This window comes from Nelumbo lutea, chromosome 7, assembly GCF_056320005.1.
Source record: "Nelumbo lutea isolate HS-2025 chromosome 7, American lotus-T2T, whole genome shotgun sequence".
Classification (NCBI taxonomy): domain Eukaryota; kingdom Viridiplantae; phylum Streptophyta; class Magnoliopsida; order Proteales; family Nelumbonaceae; genus Nelumbo; species Nelumbo lutea.
The window spans coordinates 847,299-870,395 of record NC_142690.1 but is presented as its reverse complement, the minus strand read 5'-3'; the positions used below and the strand labels follow the sequence as shown (position 1 = coordinate 870,395).

The window sequence follows — 23,097 nt, the reverse complement described above, 5'->3', positions numbered from 1 at the left end:
CTGGTCCAGGCTATGGGAATAATGGTTATGATACTTGATGGATAATTTGGCTCATCTAATAATGTGATGACACCTAGAGTGACGGAATGATGTGGTGACACCTTAGCGACCTCAGTGACCTTAGTGATCTAGTCACCTCATGCATCTCGGGTCATCCAGTTAGACCGAGGTGTGAATAACTCAAGTATATGCACCACCCTGCCGAGGTGCCATGTAACTTTCATCTACAAGCAAGCCAACCGTCTCCGATCTTCTTGGGATCATGACACCATGTCAACGGAGTTTATCTTATCCCCGCCCGATTCGGATGGGCATGGATAAGCCTTATCAGTTACGCGGAGTCCATCTTTGGGTGCGAAACCAACTCTGGACCAGACGGGCCGATGATGTTGGACACACATCATGACTTGTGAGGCCTACGACAATTCGCCTTTTTAAAGGCCTTGCCTCCAGTCTCACAAGGTACATACGACTCAGCTCTCTAATTCTCTTGCAATCTAAGCTTATAGCTCTCTTAAATCTCCTAATCGCTAACTTAAGCATAGAAGTGTCTACACCGGATAAAGCACCCCGAACAATCTGACCTATTTGCCTTGCAACTCAACTAGGCGACCCCACTTGTCTGACGTCCGAGCTGTCCTCTAGCAGGGAGCACCAGATCAAGTTACATCAATACTCGTGCAAATGGTCGTGGACGTAGTACTTGATTCAAAATATAAACCAAGAAGAATAGGAAATGGTTATTTTGGTTATGGAAAAGAGAACATGCATGGATGGTCTCAATGAGTTGAACAGAGCTTACCATCAAATGGGAATATCAGTGAAGATAGAGATAATTCAAGTGTCATTCCCTGACAAAGAACAATACAATAGAGCAGATTTCCCGGAGAAGTATTCTGATGCAAAGTTGTTCATTATTAAATCATACAATGAGAATGATGTCCATAAGAGCATCAAGTATGATGTGTGGGACAGCACACCTAATGGCAATAAGAAGCAGCTGGATTTTGGGTACTATGAGAAATGGGAGAAGCCTCGCAGCCAATGTTTTTAAAATCGGACCAGACCGGAAAAACTGGGAATCAGTCCCGTTTCAGCGTAGAATTTCTTTTTGGCCAAAAACTGTTGTCTCGGGATTTTTTATTAGAATGAGCCATCTATTCGGTTTGAACCATCGGACCATTCGACCCTAGTGGCTATTCTGTATTCCTGTTCTTCTCTATGAGTATCAACATATATTTTGATATGCCATTCTATTCTTTAACAGGGATGTGGTCAATTTAGTCTAACCTTTTTTTTTTTTCAGGTGAACACCAATGGGCAATTTGTTGGTCTTGCAAAGATGGTGGGCACAGTTGATTTTAACAAGAATGTGGAGTATTGGAGCAAGGTAAATGAATGGTTGCTTTCCCGGTGAAGTGGCATATAGTAAAGGATGTTCCTAACAGTTTATTGAAGCACATCACCCTTGAAAACAATGAGAACAAATACTAATAGCAGGGATACTCAAGAGGTAATATATTTTGTATCTTTTAATTTCTTATTGTCTTTTAATGCCAAATGTCTACAATCGTTCTTGATGATTTTGGGTTTTATGAGTGTCGTCAAAAGACAATGCAAAAGAAAAGCTCCAAACAAAAACAATTTCAAAAGCATGCAAGATTTGAACACTACACTAATAAGTGACCTATGACTCTACATTTGACAAATGGTCTCCTTACGCTGCCAAGTATGGGATGGGAAACCTGCTGATGTTGCTAATATTAAGATTGTGGAAATGAAAAACCAAGACTGTAGAAATCTTAAGAGGTTATTACTTCACCTCTGCTCTAGGGGTCTCTTACTGTTCACACTAATGGTGAACGGAAAAGGTTAGATGTGAAGAAGGATTAAAATATCAATATGGTATGCCCGAAACAATGTGTATTGTCTTGGTATCGGGTCAAACTGGCATGGGGTGCATATCTGACCGATACACCATTGTGTCCTAAGACCCTAAGTCGCCTAGTGCTCAAGAGCAATGTAACGTTGACCACTAAGCCAACTTTTATTTCATATCAATAAATGAAATAAATTAACGTTTATTACATAGCATCTACATAAAATCCCAACAACCAACATACACTTATCTTCAACAACTCTAATTACAAATAAAAAATAATAATATTTTAAGTCAATATTTTATAAACCAATGGAGTAAATAATCTATCAAATCCACATTTATACCAAAAAATAGATTTTTAATTTAAAGAAATTTAAAAATATTAATAACTCAATAATTATTTTAATACTTAAAATTTATAAATTTGAACATGATATATATTTCAAAATTTTTATAAATTATTAAATAAAATTTTAATTTGCACTAAATAATCATGTATTTATTATTACCAAAATGAAAATATTGTTTATAAATTGTTTAAAAATGTAATATAAATTGAATCTATGAGATCCACTAGTCGATATTTATATTAAAAATATTTTATTTTAAAAAAACTATAAACAGTAAAAAATTAATAATGATATAATTATTGGAGTAATTAAAATTTATGAATTTTTATATAACATGTATCTTTGAAATTCTAATAGATTTGATTTATTTGAAGTTAGGACTGTATAATTTTATAAGTTATCAATTAATATTTTAATCTAAAATTTATAATAACATATTTATTTTTACAAAAATAAAAATAGTGTTTACTAAAGTCTTGAGAATTAATTTCCAATTGACTTTTTTGTTAATGGTAAAAATTATAAGTAGTAAGGTAGAAAAAATTGATATAATAATTAAAATATAATAGTTGCATATGTTTTGTGCATTGGTCTTTAATATAGAATAAGATAATAATGACGGTGTGCATGTATTAATTTGTATTATTATATGTAATAATAAGTAATAAAGTAGAAAAAATTGATATAATAATTAAAATATAATAGTTGCATATGTTTTGTGCATTGGTCTTTAATATAGAATAAGATAATAATGATGGTGTGCATGTATTAATTTGTATTATTATATGTAATATTGTCTAGGATTTTTATTGTTGCATTTCAGTAAAATTATATGATATCTATGCATTCCGTTATATTAATTGTAATATATTTCTTCATATATATATCATTAAAATATACAATTCTTATTATTTATACATTATTTGTAGCTATTTTGACATTAAACTAGTTGTTAGTAATATATTTATGGAATGAAATATTCATTTTCTTAGCGTAGCCAAGTGTTTCTATGTTTCTCGTTCGTATCCATGCGTTTCTAAAGCATATTTGTATCCGATATGATACCCAATATTGATACTTTAATCCTTATATGTGAATGGGAAGGTTGTAGGAGCTAGAGATGCCCCAAAAGGTGTTAAACCAATTTTAGGCACATAAAAGAGGGTTGTGTTGCAAATAGTTGCTAGTTTTTTTTTCTTTCTTTTTTTTCCATCAATAGTGGTCTATAGTAATTGGAAGAGTTTGGTTAGAAGTTTTGTTGGATTTTAGTTTAGCAAGGGGGCAATTTCCGGCCAACTTTCCAATAGTGTCTCAAAGTGAACCTCGCTTAAGACTTAGGTGGCGCTCTTTTTCTGGATTTTGAGAGGGGGGAAAGTTGGTCAATGGGATTTTGATTCCCATTGACCAAAAATCCCTTGTTCTTTTTTCAAATTTATGTGGGGGCCAGGGAAAGTTTATTTTCCCGGGTAAGTGATACCCATATCCTAGGTGGGTAAATAACTTTTCCACCTTGGGGGAAGTTGCCAACACTTTAAAGGGACAAAAATGCCCCTTATAATGGATTTTTATGGATAAAATGGGCATTGCCTTATATGGGAGATAAAAGAACATGGGTAAATGCACTTACTCGGGTAAATCTTTCCTAGGAAACAATTACTTGCATAATTGCATTTACCTAGATAATAAATAACTTACCGAAATAAGAACGAGGCCTTAGAGGAAATAAATATTGAGAGAGGGTATAGAGCATCTTTTTAATCACCGTTTCAAAATTGTGGTAAAGTTGGGTTCACCTCTTCTCTTGACCTCTGAATATTCGAGTCATATGTTTTATTACCCTTTTTATCGTTGGCATTAGGATATTATGGTGGGTTGGTTTTCTCTCAATTTTATATTTTATAGTGAGTGGCTCCTAACATGTTTTATTGAGGGTTTGGGCTTAGGGATATCAATTTAGTGCTTTTATATCATTACGGTTTTCTTTGCTCTATTTTTTTAGGTAAATCACAAAGACCCCTCTATATTATGGGGTCTATGACAATGACTCCCCTATACTTCGTTTTGCAGCAAAGACCCTCCTGTACTATCATGTACTATGACTGTGATACAAAGACCCCCTTCCGTTTACCTTCCGTCCAAAAAGGCCATTATAATATTTTTTAATTCCTATATAACCCTTGTAATAATTATTCGGACAAGGAGGAAAAACAATGTTTATCTTCCCCACTTCACGATCCTCGATCCATGTTTCTTCCTCCAACTTTTGCTTCAATTCATTCACTCCAGTCCCCTTGAAAAGGAAATCTTCAATGGTGTCGTCAACATTTTCATTCTCATCCATAAACATGGATGTAGATCCGTAAACGTAAGTTGTCAGAAAAGTCGAAAACCCATTAAGCCTAATAAATTCAGAGCCCAAGAGCCCAGATCCGTGAACGTAAATTGTCAAGCCAAACCAAGAGAAAATGAAGATGGGCTTCTCGTAGTAATCATCATCTTATAAGAGAAGGGATTTAGATACATTCTCTTCTAAGAGACATCTAGTTTTAAGTTATTGAGATTAGAAAGAAACAAAAATTAAACAGAGATTTAGATACATTATCTTCTAGAAAAATTAACACTAACTTTCGGATTTAATTACTCACCAGCATTTTGTTCTGATTTTTGAAGCAAGGAGTTCTTGCAATGAGTAATGGCTCCTTGAATCGCACTCTACAACTCCTCCATTAACAATGATTCTGCATACTGCATGCTTCCAACGATGTTAACAAAGCACATCGAAATGACTGGGTGACGACTGCGTCGAAGATGGGCAACTAGAAACACATTTTTTCCTTCGTGGGTATTTCAGGTTTCCAGAGAATGAATGAGAGAATACATTGTTGTTTTCTTTCCTCGTACTTGAAGCAGAGATTTCTCTGTTCCCGGACTTCTATATCCTCATCGCCAATGATCTTCGAAATCACCGTAGACCTAATTCACCACTAGTTGGGAGTCGCAGCACACTACGAGGTGCTTCTCGCCGATTTCCTTTGATAAACTCAGCCTGTCAATTAATGCCTCGTACTCTGACTCATTGTTCAACGCCTCAAATCCGAACCGGAGAGCATACTCCAGCTTTACCTCGTTCGGCCTGTACAGTATTAGTCCGACGTCGCTTCCTCGCTGATTAGACGACTTGTCAACATGGAGGATTTAGGGCTCCTCATCCCAGGTCGGTCCTACTCTGATCGGCACCGATGCCACACAGGTTGATGTCTCTAACGTGTTAATGGGCTCAGCTAGTCCAGGGGTCGGTGCGTTGAATGTACATTCTACCACGAAATTCGCCAAGACACGGGATTTGATCGCTAGGCATGGCTCAAGCCGGACGTCGTACTTGCTCAGCTCAATGGCCCGCTTCGTCAACCTACCAGATACCTCAGGCTTCAGCAGAACATGCTTCAAAGGCTTGTTGGTTAGGATGATGATCGTGTGGGCTTAGAAGTACGGGCATAATTTTCGAGTTGTAATTACCAATGCATACGCCAACTTCTCAATGTCGAGGTATTTGGTTTCCGCAACCTGCAATACGTTACTTAGTAGATAGTTCGTTGGACCCGGTCTACTTCTCTAATTAGTACCGAGCTGACCATCTCGTCACTCGCTGAGAGGTACGACTTCAGCTCGTCGCCTTCCTCAAGTTGGGTTAAAACTGGTGCGATACATAAGTATCTTTTCAACTTGTCAAACGCGAGCTAGCATTCTTTGTTCCACACGAAGTCTTCGTTCTTTTTAATTGTCTTGAAAAAGGGTAGGCACCTACCCGCCGATTTAGACATAAACCAATGAATGGCAGCTACCCGGCCAGTTAGCCTTTGTATTTCCTTTATCTTTTGGGGCGGTCTTATATCTAATATGGCCTTGATTCTGTCCTGGTTGGCCTCAATGCCATGTTGGTTCACTATATAGTCGAGGAACTTGCCTGACGTGACCCCGAAGACACTTGTTTGGGTTGAGCTTCATGTTATATTTTCTTAGAATTTGAAATATGCAATTTAAATCGTTAATTAAAGAGTTCAAAAATTGGGTCTTCACAACATGTCATCAACATAACACTCTACTTTATTTCCAATAAGAGGCTCAAAAACCTTGTTTTTCAAGTCGCTGGAAAGTTACTATAGCATTTTTCAGTATGAAGGGCATCACTTTATATCAGTACAACCCCAGTTCGGTTACAAATGTAGTTTTGTCCTGATCGGCTACATCCATCCTAACCTGGTTGTAGCCGGAGTAGGCGTCCATGAATCTCAGCAACTCGTGCCCCGAGGTCACGTCTACCAGACGGTCAATTATAGGGAGTGGAAAACAGTCCTTCAGGTATGATCTATTGTGGTCGATGTAGTCAATGCATATGTGCCACTTTCCGTTAGCCTTCTTCACCAGCACAGGGTTGGCAATCCAGCTCAGGTATTGGACCTCCTGGTGTGATCTGAAAGCGTGTCGTTAAATACTTCGGAACACCAGTTTATGATTCTCAAGCAACTACTAACACGGTAAAATGATGAGAATAGGTCGTATACATAGGGAAGCGAGGGAAAAATTAATACGTACTCAAATCTAAAAAAGAGAACACAAGAAGGAAGTGCAAAAATATAAAAAATAATTAATTAAACAGAAAAAGATAGAATTCGAACATTATAGAAATTAAAAGTGCAAAAAAATAAATAAATACAGAAATAAATAAACTAAATAAATGAAATAAAGAATCTATAATCCGATCAGAGGTAGCAGTCTCTGGATCTCTCCTTTGACCCTCGAACTTCTCGATCTAGGCCTTCCATCTTACCTTGTTGAATTTCAGATTTGCAAACAAGTAAACAAAAAATAAACAAAATGAAAATAAATTGCATAAAGGAAATAACGAAACTGAATTTGAAAGAACCGAAATTAAATCTAAGACTAATGGTTGGGATCCGAATCCAAAGGTGGTCGTAGTGGTGTTGGTGAACCGCAAGAAGGAACCCCTCCTCTTCCTCGAGCGTCCTCCTCTTCCTCTACCCTTGAACTTCTCAAGATCAGCCTTTCGTTTTACCTGGGGGCAGAATCCAACCCTTTCTCAAGAGCCCTTGGGTCATTTTTATAGAGAATGGTAGATACTATTGGGATTAGCGAGAAAGAGGGGGGCGACAGTCGGGTTTTAGCAAAGATATGGGCACCCTATGGTTTCTAATTAAGGGTTAGGATGGTTTTGGGTTTATCCTAAGGCTGAGAAGAATAGAAGATGGCGCCCAGTATTATGTAGGGCTGAGATTTGGGCGCCTAGAAATGGATGGTGAGGATTTAGGCGCCTAAGGTTGAAAGGTGGAGATTAAAAAGAGAGGGTGGCGCTGTAAAGTGGATGGCTGAGATAAAGGATGGAGTGGAGGGCTGAAATCTAGAGGTTAGGGGCTAAATGGTGAAGATTAGAAATTAGGTGGCGCTCGATGGTTTAAAAGCTACAAAGGGAGTGCCCTAGAATGAATGGTGGAGGGTTTAGATTAAACTGTTGGGGGTGGATAAGGTTTGCTAAGGAGGAAAAGAATAGGTTAAAAAGGGCCCTAGGGTTGGTAAGGAGAGAGAAGCATGCTAACACAGTAGGAGGGGCGCCAAACTGGGTTTAACAGATAGGAGGCACCCTCCTTTTCTCAGTTTTTTCACATAAACCCCATCTCTCAGTTGGATTTCACACCAGCTTCTCAAAAACTACATTTCAACCATGTAACTTCCCTAGTTTTTCACAGAATTTTCACAGAGACCCTTAGAGGTCACAACATTGAATTTAACTAGGGAAAGGGCATACTTTGACTATTCTAAGGTTGAAAATATCCCCGAAATGATGCCCTTAAGGCATCAAAATGCATAGTTATCACCTCCTTAACAAAGTCCGCTGCGAGGAGTTTTTCGACCTCCTCGTCAACTACGCTCCACCGCTCCATGGCAAGGTTCCGTTTTCTTTGTTTGGCTACCATGACTGAGGGGTTCACATTAATTCTATAAGTAATTATGCTAGGGTCAATACTAGACATTTCTGCCGCGGACCAAGCAAAAACATCTAAATTTTCAAGTAGAAAAATTACCAACTGCTATCAGAGAGGTTCTCTTAGTAGTGTGCCAATCTAGAAGGTTTTCGTCGTCTCGTCTTCAGAGATTCAGACATGGACGATTTCTTCCATCGGGGCAGCTCACTCCTCTATTTGCTCGGGTGGAGGCTCTAGTTCGACATTGTCTGCCAACTTCGCCTTGCCCTTCAGTGCGGCTACGTAGCACTTACGCGATTCCAGCTGGTCACCTCGTATAACCCCTACTCCGCAGTCTGTCTGGAACTTCATCGCCAGATAGTAGGTGGACACGACTGCACGAAGGGCATGCATAATGGGCTGACCTAAAATTGCATTGTAGGGGGACGGAGTCGCGACCACAAGGAAGGTGTGCTCGAAGCGCGCTAAGTTGGGCCATGTTCTCGCTGCAATTGGCACTGTGATTCGTCCAAGGGGCTTGACTACTTCGTCCACGTTCAAAATCTTACAGAAAAAGAATATCCACGGAACTCTTGAGTCCACCAGTATTCGCTTTACCTCGAAGTCGTTGATTACTAGCTTGACGACGAGGGCATCATCGTGCGGATATTATATCCTACGAGTGTCGTCCTTAGTGAAGTAGATAGGCTCTTCGATCCGAGGCCTCTTCGATGGATTTTCTGCTTCATGTTCGAGCTCCCGAACTGAGGTTTTTCTTACTGCTGTTGTACACCCCGCAATAATGGACTCGCCGGTGATCATGTTGATCACTTCGCGGATTGGCCTGTCTTTAGGCGGATGCTGCTACCGGGGTGGCTGGTCGTTTCTTCTATTGGACTCTGGAGCATCTCTTCTTTGGTCGGCTTGACAATCTCCCGACTCCCTACCATCGCGTTGGATGTACTGTTTCATGTAGACGCGGCGGATCAACTCCTCAGTCTCATCGTGCAAGTTCTGACAGTTCTCAGTGGTGTGCCGAAGTCACAATGGAAGTGAAAATAGATGTTTGGGTTTCTGGTCATCAGATATCTCTTCATTCTGGGTGGCCACTTGAGGTAATCGACGTCCTTTATTGACATTAGTGTCTCACCTAGCTTCGCATTGAGGGGAATGTAGGAGGACCTTTCAACGGGGGGTGTCCTAGATTGCCGACTTGAACTAGAACCCTGAGATGGAGACTTACTCTTCTTTCTTGGAGACCTACTTCTCCTTGGTGACTTACTCTTCCTTCACCGATGCTTACTGCTGCTAGCTTCTTCGTCTTCCCTTTTCCTCTTTTCTCTTTGCGAGGCCTCAACCTTGGGATTAAGCACCTCCTGGGTTTTCATAAAGTTTTCAGCGTTGGAGACAAATTTCTCGAAGGTCTACGGCAGATAATCACTAAGGTGCCATGCAAACTCTTTGTGCTTGACTCCCTTTATTGCTGCAGTGAGCCGAACAGCTGGTTTGAGGTCCAATAATTGTAAGCATTCATCGTTGATGCATGCAATAAAACTTTGGATGGTCTCATTCTCCCTCTGCACCACATTTAGAATGCTCGCTTGGGACTTCGGGCACTTCTTACAAGTGATGAAGTGGGCATTGAAGTGATTAGCAAATTGGGCCCAGCTAGTAATTGAGCCCGGCGCTAAACTCCTGTACCACGTTCTGGCTATTCCTCTAAAAGTAGTAGAAAAGGCGATGCACATGCTGGCCTCATCTGCCCCAGCAAGGAGCATCTGAGACTGGAATGCATCGACGTAATCATTGGGGTCGTACTTCCCATCTTAGGTCTCTAGAGTTGGGATCTTGAAGTCCTTTGGTCTCGGGGCCGTAATAATCTCTGACGATAGGGGGGAGGGCTGGCTCATCAGAACTGGAGCCGGCTGTGTAGCTACTGAGCTTACTTCCTCCCGCGCCTTGCTCTGCTCCAATGGTTAGCTGGTCCTAGGTGATGGGTTGTTTCTAGCGGACTGTCGAAATGACTTGTGGTGACGCCATTTCTTCGTTGCTTCCTCGTTGGTGCTGTTGATCTCCGTGTTGTCTTGGACTTCAATCCTCGTCTGCTCATGTTCTCGAATACTATTGCGAGGTGGGAGAGGGTTCCAACTTCCTGCTTCTTCACGGTCATGAACTTGTTGATGGATGTTGCGAGGTTCAGAGGGGACTCGGCGTGAGCTCGCTCCTCTAGCCCTGAGCTACCGTTGGTCACTTACTTGGGGCTTGAGGTTCTCCCTCCACGAATGTTGCTACTGATCGGTCCTCGTTCGGTGGCTGACCTTGGGCCGCTCGTTCTAGTTTTTACGCCCTTGTGGGGGAGGGGGTGTACGTCGACCCTCGGCCCTATCCCAAGGTAGGATTTGTTTTCTGGGGGAAGTGGAACTTGGGGATTTACCACACCATGGGGAGGAGACTGGCGCACATTCTGCTACTGGTTCGGGTTCTTGTTCAGATTCGGGTTTAGAGATTGATGCTAGTTACGACACTGGTGTTGTAGTGGCGGAAATTGTTGCTAGTACTACAGGTAGAAATAGTATTGTTGAAGCTGTTGGAGCTGGTGCATTTGATTCATTTGTAGCTGTATGGTTCAGATACTCTGGACTAGTTCATCGAACTGTTGGTGCTCGACCCCAAGGGGACAACAGAGGGCTTCGGAACAAAGAAAGTGGTGCTCACCTGTGGTAGCGAGATGTTCATCTGTTGTGTACCGTAATAAGTGTGCTGAGAGAGATCCTTAAAGCAATAAGAGGGATAGTGAACTAGCTGATGCAGACCGAAGGGAACTCTTGGTTGGTTGTGCTCTGATCATGTCTCCTGGAGACGGTCACGTCGGCGCTCTTTTTGCTGTTGCTTGAAGAAGCCATTGAGTAGGAAATAATTAGGAGGTAAAGAGCTTTAGCTTTTCGAATGTTTCCCATATATGGTGCCAATTGATGGTGCGCGATCTTGAAGCTTGTAGCTGGAAGGTTGTCTGGAGGCTGGTTGTGTAACGAGCTGGTTCGAACAGCAAGGAAACATCAGAGAACCCGGGGTGGCTAACCCGGCGAGGTCGTTCCGATGCTTAAGTTAGTACTGTAGTCTTGGTTATGAGCTGAAAGCTTGAGTATAAGAGAGCTAGCGAGCAAGTAATCGCACGTACCTGGGTCAAGGGGGCTGATGCCTTTATATAGTTGAGCCACCGTGAGCCCCAAGGAGCCTCTCCGGGATCTTCGGACCAGTTGGTTGGAGTCCACTCCGTTTCAGACGAGGCCAATGTGCTAGCTGATAAGGCTTATAGTGTCCATCTGATTCAAGCGGGACGAGTATAAGGTCTACGGTTACGCAACGTGATCCCCAAAAGGCTCGAGGGCAGCTAGTGAACTTCCAAAGTCCATTACATGCCACCTCAGCACATGCGATCACCGAAGTCTTCATGCTTCAATATTATCCGAAGAGATTGAAGTACCCGAGGTGGCGAAGAGTGCTGAATCGTTGCCTGACTGGAAGGTGGGCAAATCATCCCTCATCAGGAGATATTCCCGATGCAAGGTTGAAAGAGGCTATTGGCACGAACTTGCCCTGACCGAAGCTGATCTCTCTATGAATACTCGAGTAAAAGAAAACAAGTAGCTGAGATGGTCATTCGGTGTTCCTCCTAAAATAAATGGTTCCACAGGCTGGATTTAAGCTTTGCTTCACAATATTTCGGTTCGGGCTTAGGCAGGGCCCATTCAAATAATCGCAAAAACAAAGACCAAAGTCCGACCCATATAACATGTCAATGCATCTTCTCCTTTCATTATTCATTTTAAGCTGAGCCCATCTAGTGAACGGTAAGTTCATGTTAAATTTTCATTTCGACCCCGACTTGAGCCTTCAGTGAACAGTATTTTCCGACAACTTTCCTTTGTGATGCTCCACAACCTAATCAGTTATAAAGTGTTTATTTTTATTTTTATTTTATTTTTTTCTGCTCTAAAAAAATCTGGGCCCGTTATCAAATTATAGACCAGTTGGTGGGGCTGATCATTGACCAATAGTAGGTCGGTTTGGTTTCACCATATGAGGGCTGAATAGGGGACTGGGCCCCTGCAATTCTTCTAGGCCCAAGATTGTGTCTACTACATTGATGATATGGTCCATTGCATTTTAGGGTGTGACCGTCCTTTGACGTCTAGACTTGGGATCCAACTTCTGCCCATCTACCTTGGGTTGGGCCTTTGACAGATTAAAGTTCGAATTAGGTTGGGTTAAGACTTTAAGAATTCGGATTGGAAAATATCAACATTACTAAACCGGACTTAAACCGGTTTTTCCCTTTGGGTTTGGGGGGAGTTGGTTGCGGTTTGGTTTCAAAAGAGACATCCCATTATGATCTAGGTCTTTAACGAATTAATGAGAAGCCAGCCCAGTAAGTATAGGGCCTTAAATGCCCACCCACACCGAAGCCCATGTCCATGTCCATGTGGTTAATCCATTTTTGTTTGTTTTTGTGATTAGGGTTTCGAGAGAGCAACCCTTCAAACTCCAAACGCCAAAAGAAAATCCTGTTTCGAAGGCGGAGCCGTGGTGCTATTTGAATCACCGCTTTTCCATCTTAAAAACCCTTTCTTTCCAAAAGCCCAAACCCTTCTTGGCGGCTGACCTGACCCTCACCTTTTCTCTCTCCTAGGGTTTCTCTCTCTCTCCCCTCCAATATCCCCTAATCTTCGTTCTCGTTTCTAGGGTTTTCTTACATCCTTCTTTTATACACCATTGCTCGTCTCCACGCATAATCCGATCATGGCAGCGGTAGCTCCTGTGGACCGTATCCTTACTTAATACTGAGTTTGTTGGTATGCTTTTATTTGCTCAGTGTTTTTTACTTTCATTTTCCTATATCTACTTTACAGTCGTAGACTTGAATTTTCTCTTCTTCTTAAGATCCTTTAGCTGCCTATTTTTCAGTATGTTGTCTTTAGATGTTTGCGGGTTTTGTAACGGTTTATGTCTAGATCTGGGGATCATGTTTCTAGAAGACATCTGCAGTTCTACTATATTGTTTAGCGTTAGTGCTTTCAAGAGGTATGTTAGTTCATGATTCTTAGAATAGTCTGAAGTTCTTTTGTTACAAGTTTGGGAATTGATCTATTCCGGATCCTGTTTTTTCTGCGGAACTTATTCGTTGAGGAAGTTTTCTTACTCATAGCGGATTAAGTCTTAATTTGGCGTTTGGTGTTATTGCTCGTGGTCACTCTCTCTAGAAAACCCATAATTTTGCGTTGGTTGGCTTTTGGATCATCAACAATGCATTCCTTTTCTTTTTTCTTCTTTCTCTTTTTGCTGTTTGGATTTGGTTTGTACTTCAGCAGGATAAATGACTATTTGTTTGCCGAGTTATTGCTTTGGTCTTTCAAGTTACTAATTAGTTTGGGGGATTTTGTGGATGATCAAGAGTTTTGCTGGTCGATTTTCTTATAGCTTATGATTACAATCCTCATTTTCAAGGAAGTTTACAATAAAATTATTATGAAATATTCGTTACCGTTACTTCATGATTTGCTTGTCTCACAAATCTATATTTTCCATTCTCACATACACGTGCAGTGTATGCAATGGAACAAATTGGAGTAAAATTTTTCTTAACATTTCTTTATTGGGCAGAAGGGAAGCTTTTCTTAACATTAGAATCACAAATTACCAACGTAAAACTGACAAAATACAGTGACTTAAGTAAAATAGATAGAGTTGCTTTAGGGATAAAGAGGTATTCTTATTCTAGCTTTTAGTGTGTCTGACAGCTAATATGTTTTAGAAGTTGGTAATGAATTAAGAATTCCTTTTGATAGAGTTCCTAACACAACCATTTTTTTTTTGTTTATTTTTCATAAAATGTTATCGGATACTTGTTGTTTCCTTTACCAATAATATTTCAGAAGCTGCAGATTTACTGCAGAAGTTGTCAATAGATTCTCAGACCAATATTAGTGAAGTTCCTGAGGCCACCAAAAAGGTAACAACATTTTTTTTTTGATATAATGCTTTGAAAGAACATTCCATATTCTCTTTCAGCTGCTCATATTCTCCTATGTTCTCCATTGCATCTCTTTGTTATTAATTTTTTCCCACAGCCTTCTACTATTCAGTATGGGTCTGTTGAAACTGCTGAAGCACACAATGGTCCTGTCCAGTCATTTGAACGATCTACAACTCCTTTACTTCAAGATTTTATGGATCCATCAATGTGCTATCTTCCTAATGGCTATGCATCTACTGCCTATTATTATGGAGGTTAGCTAATTTCTGCTGGTTTCTTTTTGAATGTGTTCACTTATAAATTACTGCAAACGCTGTTTGTTGCTATTGCAATTGTTGGTTTTTGTTTTTGATGACTATTTAGATATTTGATCTTCAGGTTACGATGGGCACATTAATGAGTGGGATGATTACTCTAGATACGTAAATCCTGATGGAGTAGAGATGCCAACTGTAAGTTTTTATTTCAGCATTGCTTATATATGTTGCTGTTCAATATATTTCATTATGTTTTGGAATGGAATCCTTTTAATTTAGTCAACTTTCAAGAGTTATGACTGATATTTTTTTCTGTCAGAACTGATAATTTCAATGTTTTGGTTTGGGTATTATGTTACATGTTGGTTTCAATAAGCTTGTTTCTGGTTGGCAGGGAGTTTATGGGGATAATGGTTCTCTTATGTATCACCATGGTTATGGATATGCACCTTATGGTGCATACCCTCCAGCAGGTTCTCCAGTTCCCACCATGGGGCATGATGGTCAGCTGTATGGGCCTCAACATTATCAGTATCCTAGTCCTTATTACCAGCCACCGACTCCTCCCCCTGTTGGCCCATATCCCTCTAACCAGATGTCTTCCCAGGTGGAGGTTTCCACTTCCGTAGCTGCAGAGCAGGCACCTCTGACTGTAGAAACAACCAAGGGAAATGCTAATGGTGTTGCAAATGGAAATTCCAATGCTAATAATGGCTCAGCACCATTGAAACCAACAAACCAGAACTCAACTTTGAATTCGAACAATACTTATTGTAGAGGAGTTTTGTCTGGAGGAATCCCAACATCTGGCTACCAGGACCTAAGATTTGGTTATGATGGGATGCGGTCTCCAGTACCCTGGATAGATAGCCCGGTTTTTTCTGATGGGCAGCCAAAACCCGCCACTAGTAGCTCCTTTTCTACAACCGTCTCACATGCAAATAATGTCCACTCTGGAAGGAATCAGAATATTCGTCCACTTCCACATCTCATTGTAAGTATCTGATATTTATCTTTGTTTGTTTTATGTACACACTGATGCTATTTTTGCATTTGTTTATATTTGACAGTATGTTCTGATTGGTGCATGGGATTACTTTTTTATTCAATTAACAGGGCTTGCACCATCCAAGACCTGCATCCGGAATGAACCCAACACCAGGTTTTATGAATAGGATGTATCCAAACAATAGGATCTATAGTGCTAATGGTGTTAGATCCGGACCAGGCTATGGGATTAATGGCTATGATACCCACACAAATGGTCGCGGATGGTTAGCAATTGATTCAAAATACAAACCAAGAGGCAGGGGAAACGGTTATTTTGGTTATGGGAACGAGAATATGGATGGTCTAAATGAGTTGAGCAGAGGACCCAGAGCAAAAGGGTTCAAGAATCAGAAGGTGTTTGCACCCATCACAATTGCAGTCAAGGGGCAGAGTTTACCATCAATTGTGAATGGCAATGAAGACCAAGACAACTCAAATGTTGTTCCTGACAGAGAGCAATACAACAGAACAGATTTCCCTGAGAAGTATTCTGATGCAAAGTTTTTCATTATTAAATCATACAGCGAGGATGATGTTCACAAGAGCATCAAGTATAATGTGTGGGCCAGCACACCTAATGGGAACAAGAAGCTGGATGTTGCATTCCAGGAGGCACAGGAGAAGCCCGATGGCTGCCCTGTATTCCTATTCTTCTCTGTGAGTACATATTGTGATGCGTTATGCATTTCTTTAAAAAGAATCTGCTCATAGTCTAACCTTCCTGCTTTTATTCTTCTTTCCCAGGTGAACACTAGTGGGCAATTTATTGGGCTTGCTGAGATGGTTGGCCCAGTTGACTTTAACAAGAATGTAGGGTACTGGCAACAAGACAAATGGAATGGTTCCTTCACGGTGAAGTGGCATATTGTAAAGGATGTGCCCAACAGTTTGTTGAAGCACATTACCCTTGAAAATAATGAGAACAAGCCCGTCACTAATAGTAGGGACACTCAAGAGGTATGTGTGCTTTTCATACTCTCTCTCTCGCATGGTCTCTGTATATATTTTATATATATATCCTATGTTATTATTTTCTTTTAATGTCAGATGTTTTGGTTTCTACAGGTAAAGATGGATCAGGGGTTTCAAATGCTTAAAATATTCAAGGAGCATTCCAGCAAGTCATGCATTCTTGACGACTTTGGGTTTTATGAGGCTCGGCAAAAGACAATGCAAGAGAAAAGGGCCAAGCAACTGCAGTTGCAGAAGCAGGTATGATATGAACTTTATTCTATTATCTATATCTATTTGTTATAAGCTATGTCCACTTTGTATAGATACGGATTTAATGTTTAATTCCCATAATTTATTCCCTGCAAACTTCTTCCATTGGTAATTCTGAGCAATACATCTCGATGGTTTACAAATATTGACTTGTATTGTAGGTATGGAATGGTAAGCCTGCTGATGTTGTTGTTACTGATGATAAGGAAAAGGACGGTACAAATGGAAAACTGAGATTGCAGAAATCTGTAGAGGTTGCTTCCGTTTTGCTTAAGGAGTCTTCTACCGTTCAGTTGAATGGAGAGTGGAAAAGATCCGAAGAAAATGCAACAGTTACTGCAGCTAGGGATGCCCCAAAGGGTGCTAAACTAGTTGTAGGCACAGAAAAGAAGGTTGTGTCTAACGGGGTTGCAAATGGTTGCTAGATCTTCCCTTATCAAGAGTGGGTCTATGGTTATTGGAATTGCTAAAGAGTTCGGTCAGAGGTTCTGCCGGATTATTATAGAAAGTGAACAAATGCTGGCCAACTCCAAGTGGACCTGGCTTACTAACGAGGCAATAAAATGTTGACAGTGAGGGTAGACAGCCCTTCTATTGTCGTTTAAAAAATATGGTGAGTCAGGATCAACTTATTTTCATGATCCTCAATATTTGAGTCATCCCTTTTATGACCTTTCCCTTACCTCTAGGATATTGTGGTGGGTCAGTTTTCTCTTCTTTACGAGTAGATCCTAACTGCTTTTTACTGTAGGGTTTGGGTTTAGGGATCTTCTTTTTGTGCTTTTATTTCTTAATGGTTTTCTTTGATCTTTTTTCTTTTGGTTATTTTACCCCTTGTAAATCTACTCCGTTGCGGTTTTTTTTTATCTGTAAGAGGACCAGAATCCGGGTGTAGAGTGTTTGCAATAGAGAAATTCAAGAGCTTGAAGAGTTTTTACAGTTATGGAATTGAGCAAGGAGACGACATTGTGATTGTATGTCATCCTTCTTTTGCGTGTATAACCCAGATTTATTTGATACAACAGCTGTCAATCAAGTCGTTTCTTCTCTCCCCCCTTGGCTCATGGGACCGTAGCTTGCTTTGATTTTAGTAGGGGTCTTAAATGCTTCTTATCTCTTAACAAGTTAGCATTGTTCAGCAACCATCGAAACTTACCATATTATACAATTAAAATCAGAATGGAATAAAAAAATGAACATGATCGCACAATTCGTCTATTCCTTAAAACATTTTTTATGGCTTTGCATTGATTGTAGGACGGAGCGATTTTTTCAAATTTCAATTGACATTTTGGAGCGCTTTATAATGTTAATGTTATTTCCAATTAATAATTTTAACGCGACATTTTTTGTTGATTACTGGTCCCCAAATATTTTTACGCACCAGCGGAATAACCCGTGCTGAGAACGGGAGAGTTGTACTGAACGTGTGAACGGGGAAATATCCTAGCAAGTTTAGAAAATGGTAATGGACATTAATGGGAATGGATGACTGTACTTGCTCTCACTATTTAGAATCCAAAATGGATGCATCTTTTGAGCCCAAATAAATAAGAGGTTTAGAATTTTCTGCCTCCACCTGTTATATTTAAGTTGATTATTTTGATGGATTCACCAGTGAACAATTGGACACCTTGATTAACTTGAGTTCCAAATGCCTAGAGGTAGCCTTATTTTTCCGAGCTCTTTATTAATTATATGTAGCCATTTGAATGGTTTAGCTTTCGTTTGGAATCCAACCAAATACATCTTTCACAAATTTTAAGCATTTACTCAAATAGGCAATCTAAATTAAATGCAAAAAAACGAAACTCGACAAACAAAAAGCCTAAGAGAAATAGAAACTGAAACATAACAGCATAGGATTCCATCAAACAAAAAGAAGAATAATCATGTGGCATTCAATAAATGCAAATATCGAAATCAGCATCTGTTTCACAAGCTGATTCTGGATCATTAATATCTTTGCAGTCTGCATCGGCGCCAATAGTCTCACCATCTAAAGGAAGAATTCCTTTTTTTTTTTTTTTTTTACATCAACCTTTTCAGTAAAGATGACAATGTATCCATCTTATAATTACAAAAAAAAAGAGGCAAAAATATGGCGAGCTATATCATTGTCTATCCTACTGACAAGTAAGATTTAATATACATCAAAAACAAAAATAATGTTATTCATCTTTACTTGGCAAGAAAAAAAAAAGAAATCATGTTCTTCAGTCTTAAGTATCTTCTCATCCCAATGGCATTCTGCCCACCATTCAGCTTCAATGTTGCTTCTTGCCCTGCATTGGTATTGTGAAGGTGAAGGAAATATAACTTTGTCACTTTGAAACTCAATTACTATCAGACCTGTAGTAACATAATCTGTAAGTGGCTGATAGGACCCATCCACATCTAAAAAGCTTAATTATTGTAGAAAGAATGTAATCTATACGTTTATTATAAACAACCTATTTGTATTTGCATACTCAGATTATGCATTTCTTTTTATAGTGCTAGTATGTGCCCTCACAACTTAGATTGCTAAATAATGGATATTTGTGAGTAGAGATTGAGAACTCATTCCTGTGATAACATACATAGAGCAGTTGTTAAAAGCAAAAGAAACATCTAATTTTCCTCTTACCTTGTATTATAGGAAAGCAAGATTATTTTAGGAGTTTCCCATACATCTGGTGGGACTCCTTCAAATATGATTACAAGTTTTACGATATTGGTTACAGCCTACAAGATGTTACAAGGAAGCAAAATCCATCATTGATGGACCAAGTCCCCATTGATGCTATTCGTTCAGTCCAAAAATTGGAAACCTTGAGAGGGATCATGGTGTCTTCCATCATGAGAGACATATCGTAGTGAGGACATTTGGTTAAGAAATGAGATCCAACAAGAGATGAGCTCTCTTATTGTTGATACAGAGTCTTAAAATCCCGATTAATGTAAACTGGAAATATGACAATTCAAACCGGTATTTTGATACAACAACCAAAATTATCACTACCAAACAATACAAATTTATTGAAAAAAGAAAACAAAACAAATCAGTACAGACAAGGTATGAACCTAATTGAAAATAGGACAGATAATTAGCGAAAATCTATAATGGACAAAACTCCTAATACCTGGCATGAAGTGTCAAATTTGTTTTACATGAAATGGTTGATTTATACCAATAGACTGATCTCCTAAGAAAACGAGCTTGTATTTGGCGAGAGGAGAGACACCCACCATGGTTGAACAGATCTGAATCTGAATTAGTTAAAAGAAAAAATCAAAGACGATTGGTTTTACAGGAAGAGAAGAGGAGAGAGGGAGATCCGGTTCTGGAAATATTCAAAAACAAAGCATGAAGTGGAAATCAATGTAATGGAGGAGGAGGTGGAGAAAGAAGAAGAAGAAGAGGCGGAAGGTTTATCGCTGGTTGCCTGTTCGTCTGCTGTCGGTTTCCTGTTGATTTCCGCCTCTCAAGAATCATTCAAAAACAAAATATAAATCAGTTTATAGGGAAGAAGAAGAAGAAGAAGAAGAAGAAGAAGAAAATGCTTACCGCTGGCTGACTTGTTGCCGTTGAACGTCGGTTGCAGAGGGGTTTCTCGCTGGTTGCGGCTAGGGCTCGGAAGAAAGGAAGGGAGTTCAAATGAGGTTTCAAATCTTGTTTTGGAAGCTTTCATCAAAAGGGGCCATCAATGTCCGGATTAACCGGACGAACATAGAGGCCGTGCGCCAATCCCCTGTTCGAACTCGTCGCCGGTCACCGTTTCTTCGATGGTGACGGTATGATTCACGCTGTTAGCGTCCACGACGGCTCGGCTAGTTACGAACATAGACGCCTTGAATGCAATCGGGGAATAGGACAAGTACTCTGGCATAGAAGAAAAGAAGCCGAGCAATACCAGAGTGACCGTGAAGCTCACCAATGGCCTTCAAAAAGGCAGGGCGGCCAATGGCTCGTTCCTGAATGGAACGCCGCGTCTTAGTGAAGCGGCAAACCATGCCGTCACCATGGAAGAAATGGTGACCGGCGACGGGCTCGAACAGGTGGACCACGACTCCTTCTGGACAGATCCAAGCATCCTGCTATATTCACACGCGAAGAAAGATTTCACGTATACCTTTTCCTGGGAAGAGAAGCGCTTTTCGCACGAGAAGAAGGATTTCACGTGCGGATACTTTTTCCTGCGGGAAGAGAAGGCTACGTCATCTTGACGAAGGCCCTTCCCGCCTTGGTATATATAATAGATTACTGTGATAGGTATAAGGCGTATGCGAATGTGATTAGGTTTTGAAGGACCCTTACCACCCTGAACCATAAATTCTCAAGAAGTTTGGTTCTTTCTATTGAGTTTGCGTTGATGGTTCCCAAGTTTCGACATTGCAAATGAGTTGCACATTCAACTACACAAACTATTAATAGAGTCCGAGTCCGACTTCGCTCAGGGCAAACCCTGTTCCAACAATCTTTACAGCCATATGTCGGGAATGCGAGCAGTCGAGGTAACTGGTTTGAATCATGGCTTTGAAAACTGGACTGGATTGGATGGTTTGACCAGTTGACTCGGGAACAGTCAAGATAACTGATTCTGTGGTTCCTTTCATCCTAAAACCGCTCTTAGGCCAAAAAATGTTAACTTGATTAGTGACCCACTGGTCTGGGCAGTCGATCCATCGACCCGAATAATGATTTTTGGCCATTTCTTTAACCTTTTTTTTTTTTTTTTAAAATCAGAATGGTCCATCCATTTAAACTGGATTGTCAGACCGTTTGACCCAGGAACCTATCGCCAAGATGGTTCTGATCCAGTTTTTTAAAGTTTGGTTTCAACATGTTTAATGTCTATCATCGGTCATCCATGAGAAAAAGGTAAAACACTATGAATACCAACTAAGCACACGAAAAAAATCCTCCTAATTTGTATCACAAATACTTAAAACATTAATAAAAGATTTTACTTTCTTTAATTATCAAAATCTGTAAAATCTATGATGCATCAACTGCACCTTGCAACAAAGAATGCGAACCTGTAATAAGATGATACGTTAGAGGGGACATCTTTAATGTTGTTAAGGTTTTAATGTATATACATATACTAATAATTAAGCACATGTATTGCATGTGAGAAAATTTTCTTCATATCAGTTACCTAAATTTTAGATATATCATAGTTAAGATAGAAATTAAAAATTATCAAAAGTAACAATATGATTAAAAATAAATTTAAATATTTTTTATTCAATTATGACATCATGTGTTTCTTAGAAAAGTTGGATCATTGACCAATCATCTAGATAAGAAAATAGCATTGCTTTTGGATTAGTGTTAAATTAGGAAAAATTATAGTTAGAGCTGGTTATACATTTAAAATTAGGCTACAAGTTGGTCGATAAACCAACATAACTTTGAGAACCAACTCTATATTTCAAATGATAAAAACCCACACCATGTTATCAGAGGCTTATGTGACTGTTGCCAACATGAGACTCTTAATCCATGTTGGAAATTTACACTGAAATTGCCTTTTAATGTTGGGTGATTGGAAAATAAAAAGAAGGTTTTTAATCTCTCTTTCTCTCTCTCTCAAATCTCCCTCTCACCATCTCACGGTCATCTTTATCTACTCAATGACTATGTGATTTGAAAATAAATAAGAATGGTTTTTGTATTCATGTTCTCTATATCAATTTCTCATTCTCTCTTTAACTATCATTCTCCCTCAATCTCTCTCATTCTCTTTCTTTGGTTGATATCTCATTCTCCCTTAATTTTTATCATTCTCCTTCAGTTTCTCTTCCACTCTCTCTCTTTCGTTTGTTTTATTTTCTTATACACTTATATGGTATTAATCAGATCGTATAAAAGAACATGAGACCAACTTGGTATGGTTCTATTACACCAATTTAAAAAAAATTCACAAGAAACTCTTGGCTATGAAATTTACACCAAATGAAGAACAATAGAGATTGAGGGAGGAGATATTGACACACACACACACACACATAGAGGTTTTGATTTGACTACAAACCGAAGCTGAGATAGTGGGAAAGACAAGGGGAGCGGGAGATCGAGAGAAGATTGTGAGAATAAGAGAGAAAGGAGGGAGATCGATAAACAAAGGGAGTGGGAGAGAAACCAAAAACTTATTTTCGGTATAGGTTTTTTGCTGTGCCCAACATGGATTAAAATTCCCATGTTGGCAACAACCACATAAGCCTTTGATGACATGGCGGGGGTTTTTATAATTTGAAATGTAGATCCAGTTGTCAGAGTTTTGTTGGTTTTTGGACCAACATTCAAACTAATTTTAAATGTACAACCGACTTT

The 23,097-nt window shown here is 39.6% G+C and overlaps 1 protein-coding gene, 1 long non-coding RNA gene and 1 pseudogene across 4 annotated transcripts; 2 read left to right on the top strand and 1 right to left on the bottom strand.

Moving 5' to 3' along the window:
• The first annotated feature begins 684 nt into the window (after nucleotides 1-684).
• On the top strand, nucleotides 685-10,934 carry LOC148844502 (YTH domain-containing protein ECT4-like; annotated as a pseudogene).
• A 1,800-nt stretch (nucleotides 10,935-12,734) lies between these two features.
• On the top strand, nucleotides 12,735-17,718 carry LOC148844501 (YTH domain-containing protein ECT4-like). Of its 3 annotated transcripts, none has more exons than XM_088953563.1 (9): nucleotides 12,735-13,035; nucleotides 14,144-14,220; nucleotides 14,339-14,498; nucleotides 14,623-14,696; nucleotides 14,896-15,495; nucleotides 15,618-16,208; nucleotides 16,296-16,508; nucleotides 16,617-16,763; nucleotides 16,937-17,718. In XM_088953563.1, the coding sequence occupies exons 1-9, from the start codon at nucleotides 13,011-13,013 to the stop codon at nucleotides 17,198-17,200; spliced, it is 2,151 nt and encodes a 716-aa protein (XP_088809689.1). In that variant the 5' UTR covers nucleotides 12,735-13,010; the 3' UTR covers nucleotides 17,201-17,718. The 3 variants fall into 3 exon arrangements, with proteins under 3 accessions (XP_088809689.1, XP_088809690.1, XP_088809691.1); XM_088953564.1 differs by having other exon boundaries at nucleotides 12,737-13,035; nucleotides 14,354-14,498; XM_088953565.1 differs by having other exon boundaries at nucleotides 12,797-13,063; nucleotides 13,223-14,220.
• A 1,057-nt stretch (nucleotides 17,719-18,775) lies between these two features.
• On the bottom strand, nucleotides 18,776-20,179 carry LOC148844500 (uncharacterized). Its single transcript, XR_016101957.1, has 2 exons — nucleotides 19,901-20,179; nucleotides 18,776-19,060 (listed from the first exon to the last, which is right to left on the bottom strand). It is a non-coding gene; the product is annotated as an uncharacterized LOC148844500 (long non-coding RNA).
• Nucleotides 20,180-23,097: the final 2,918 nt, after the last annotated feature.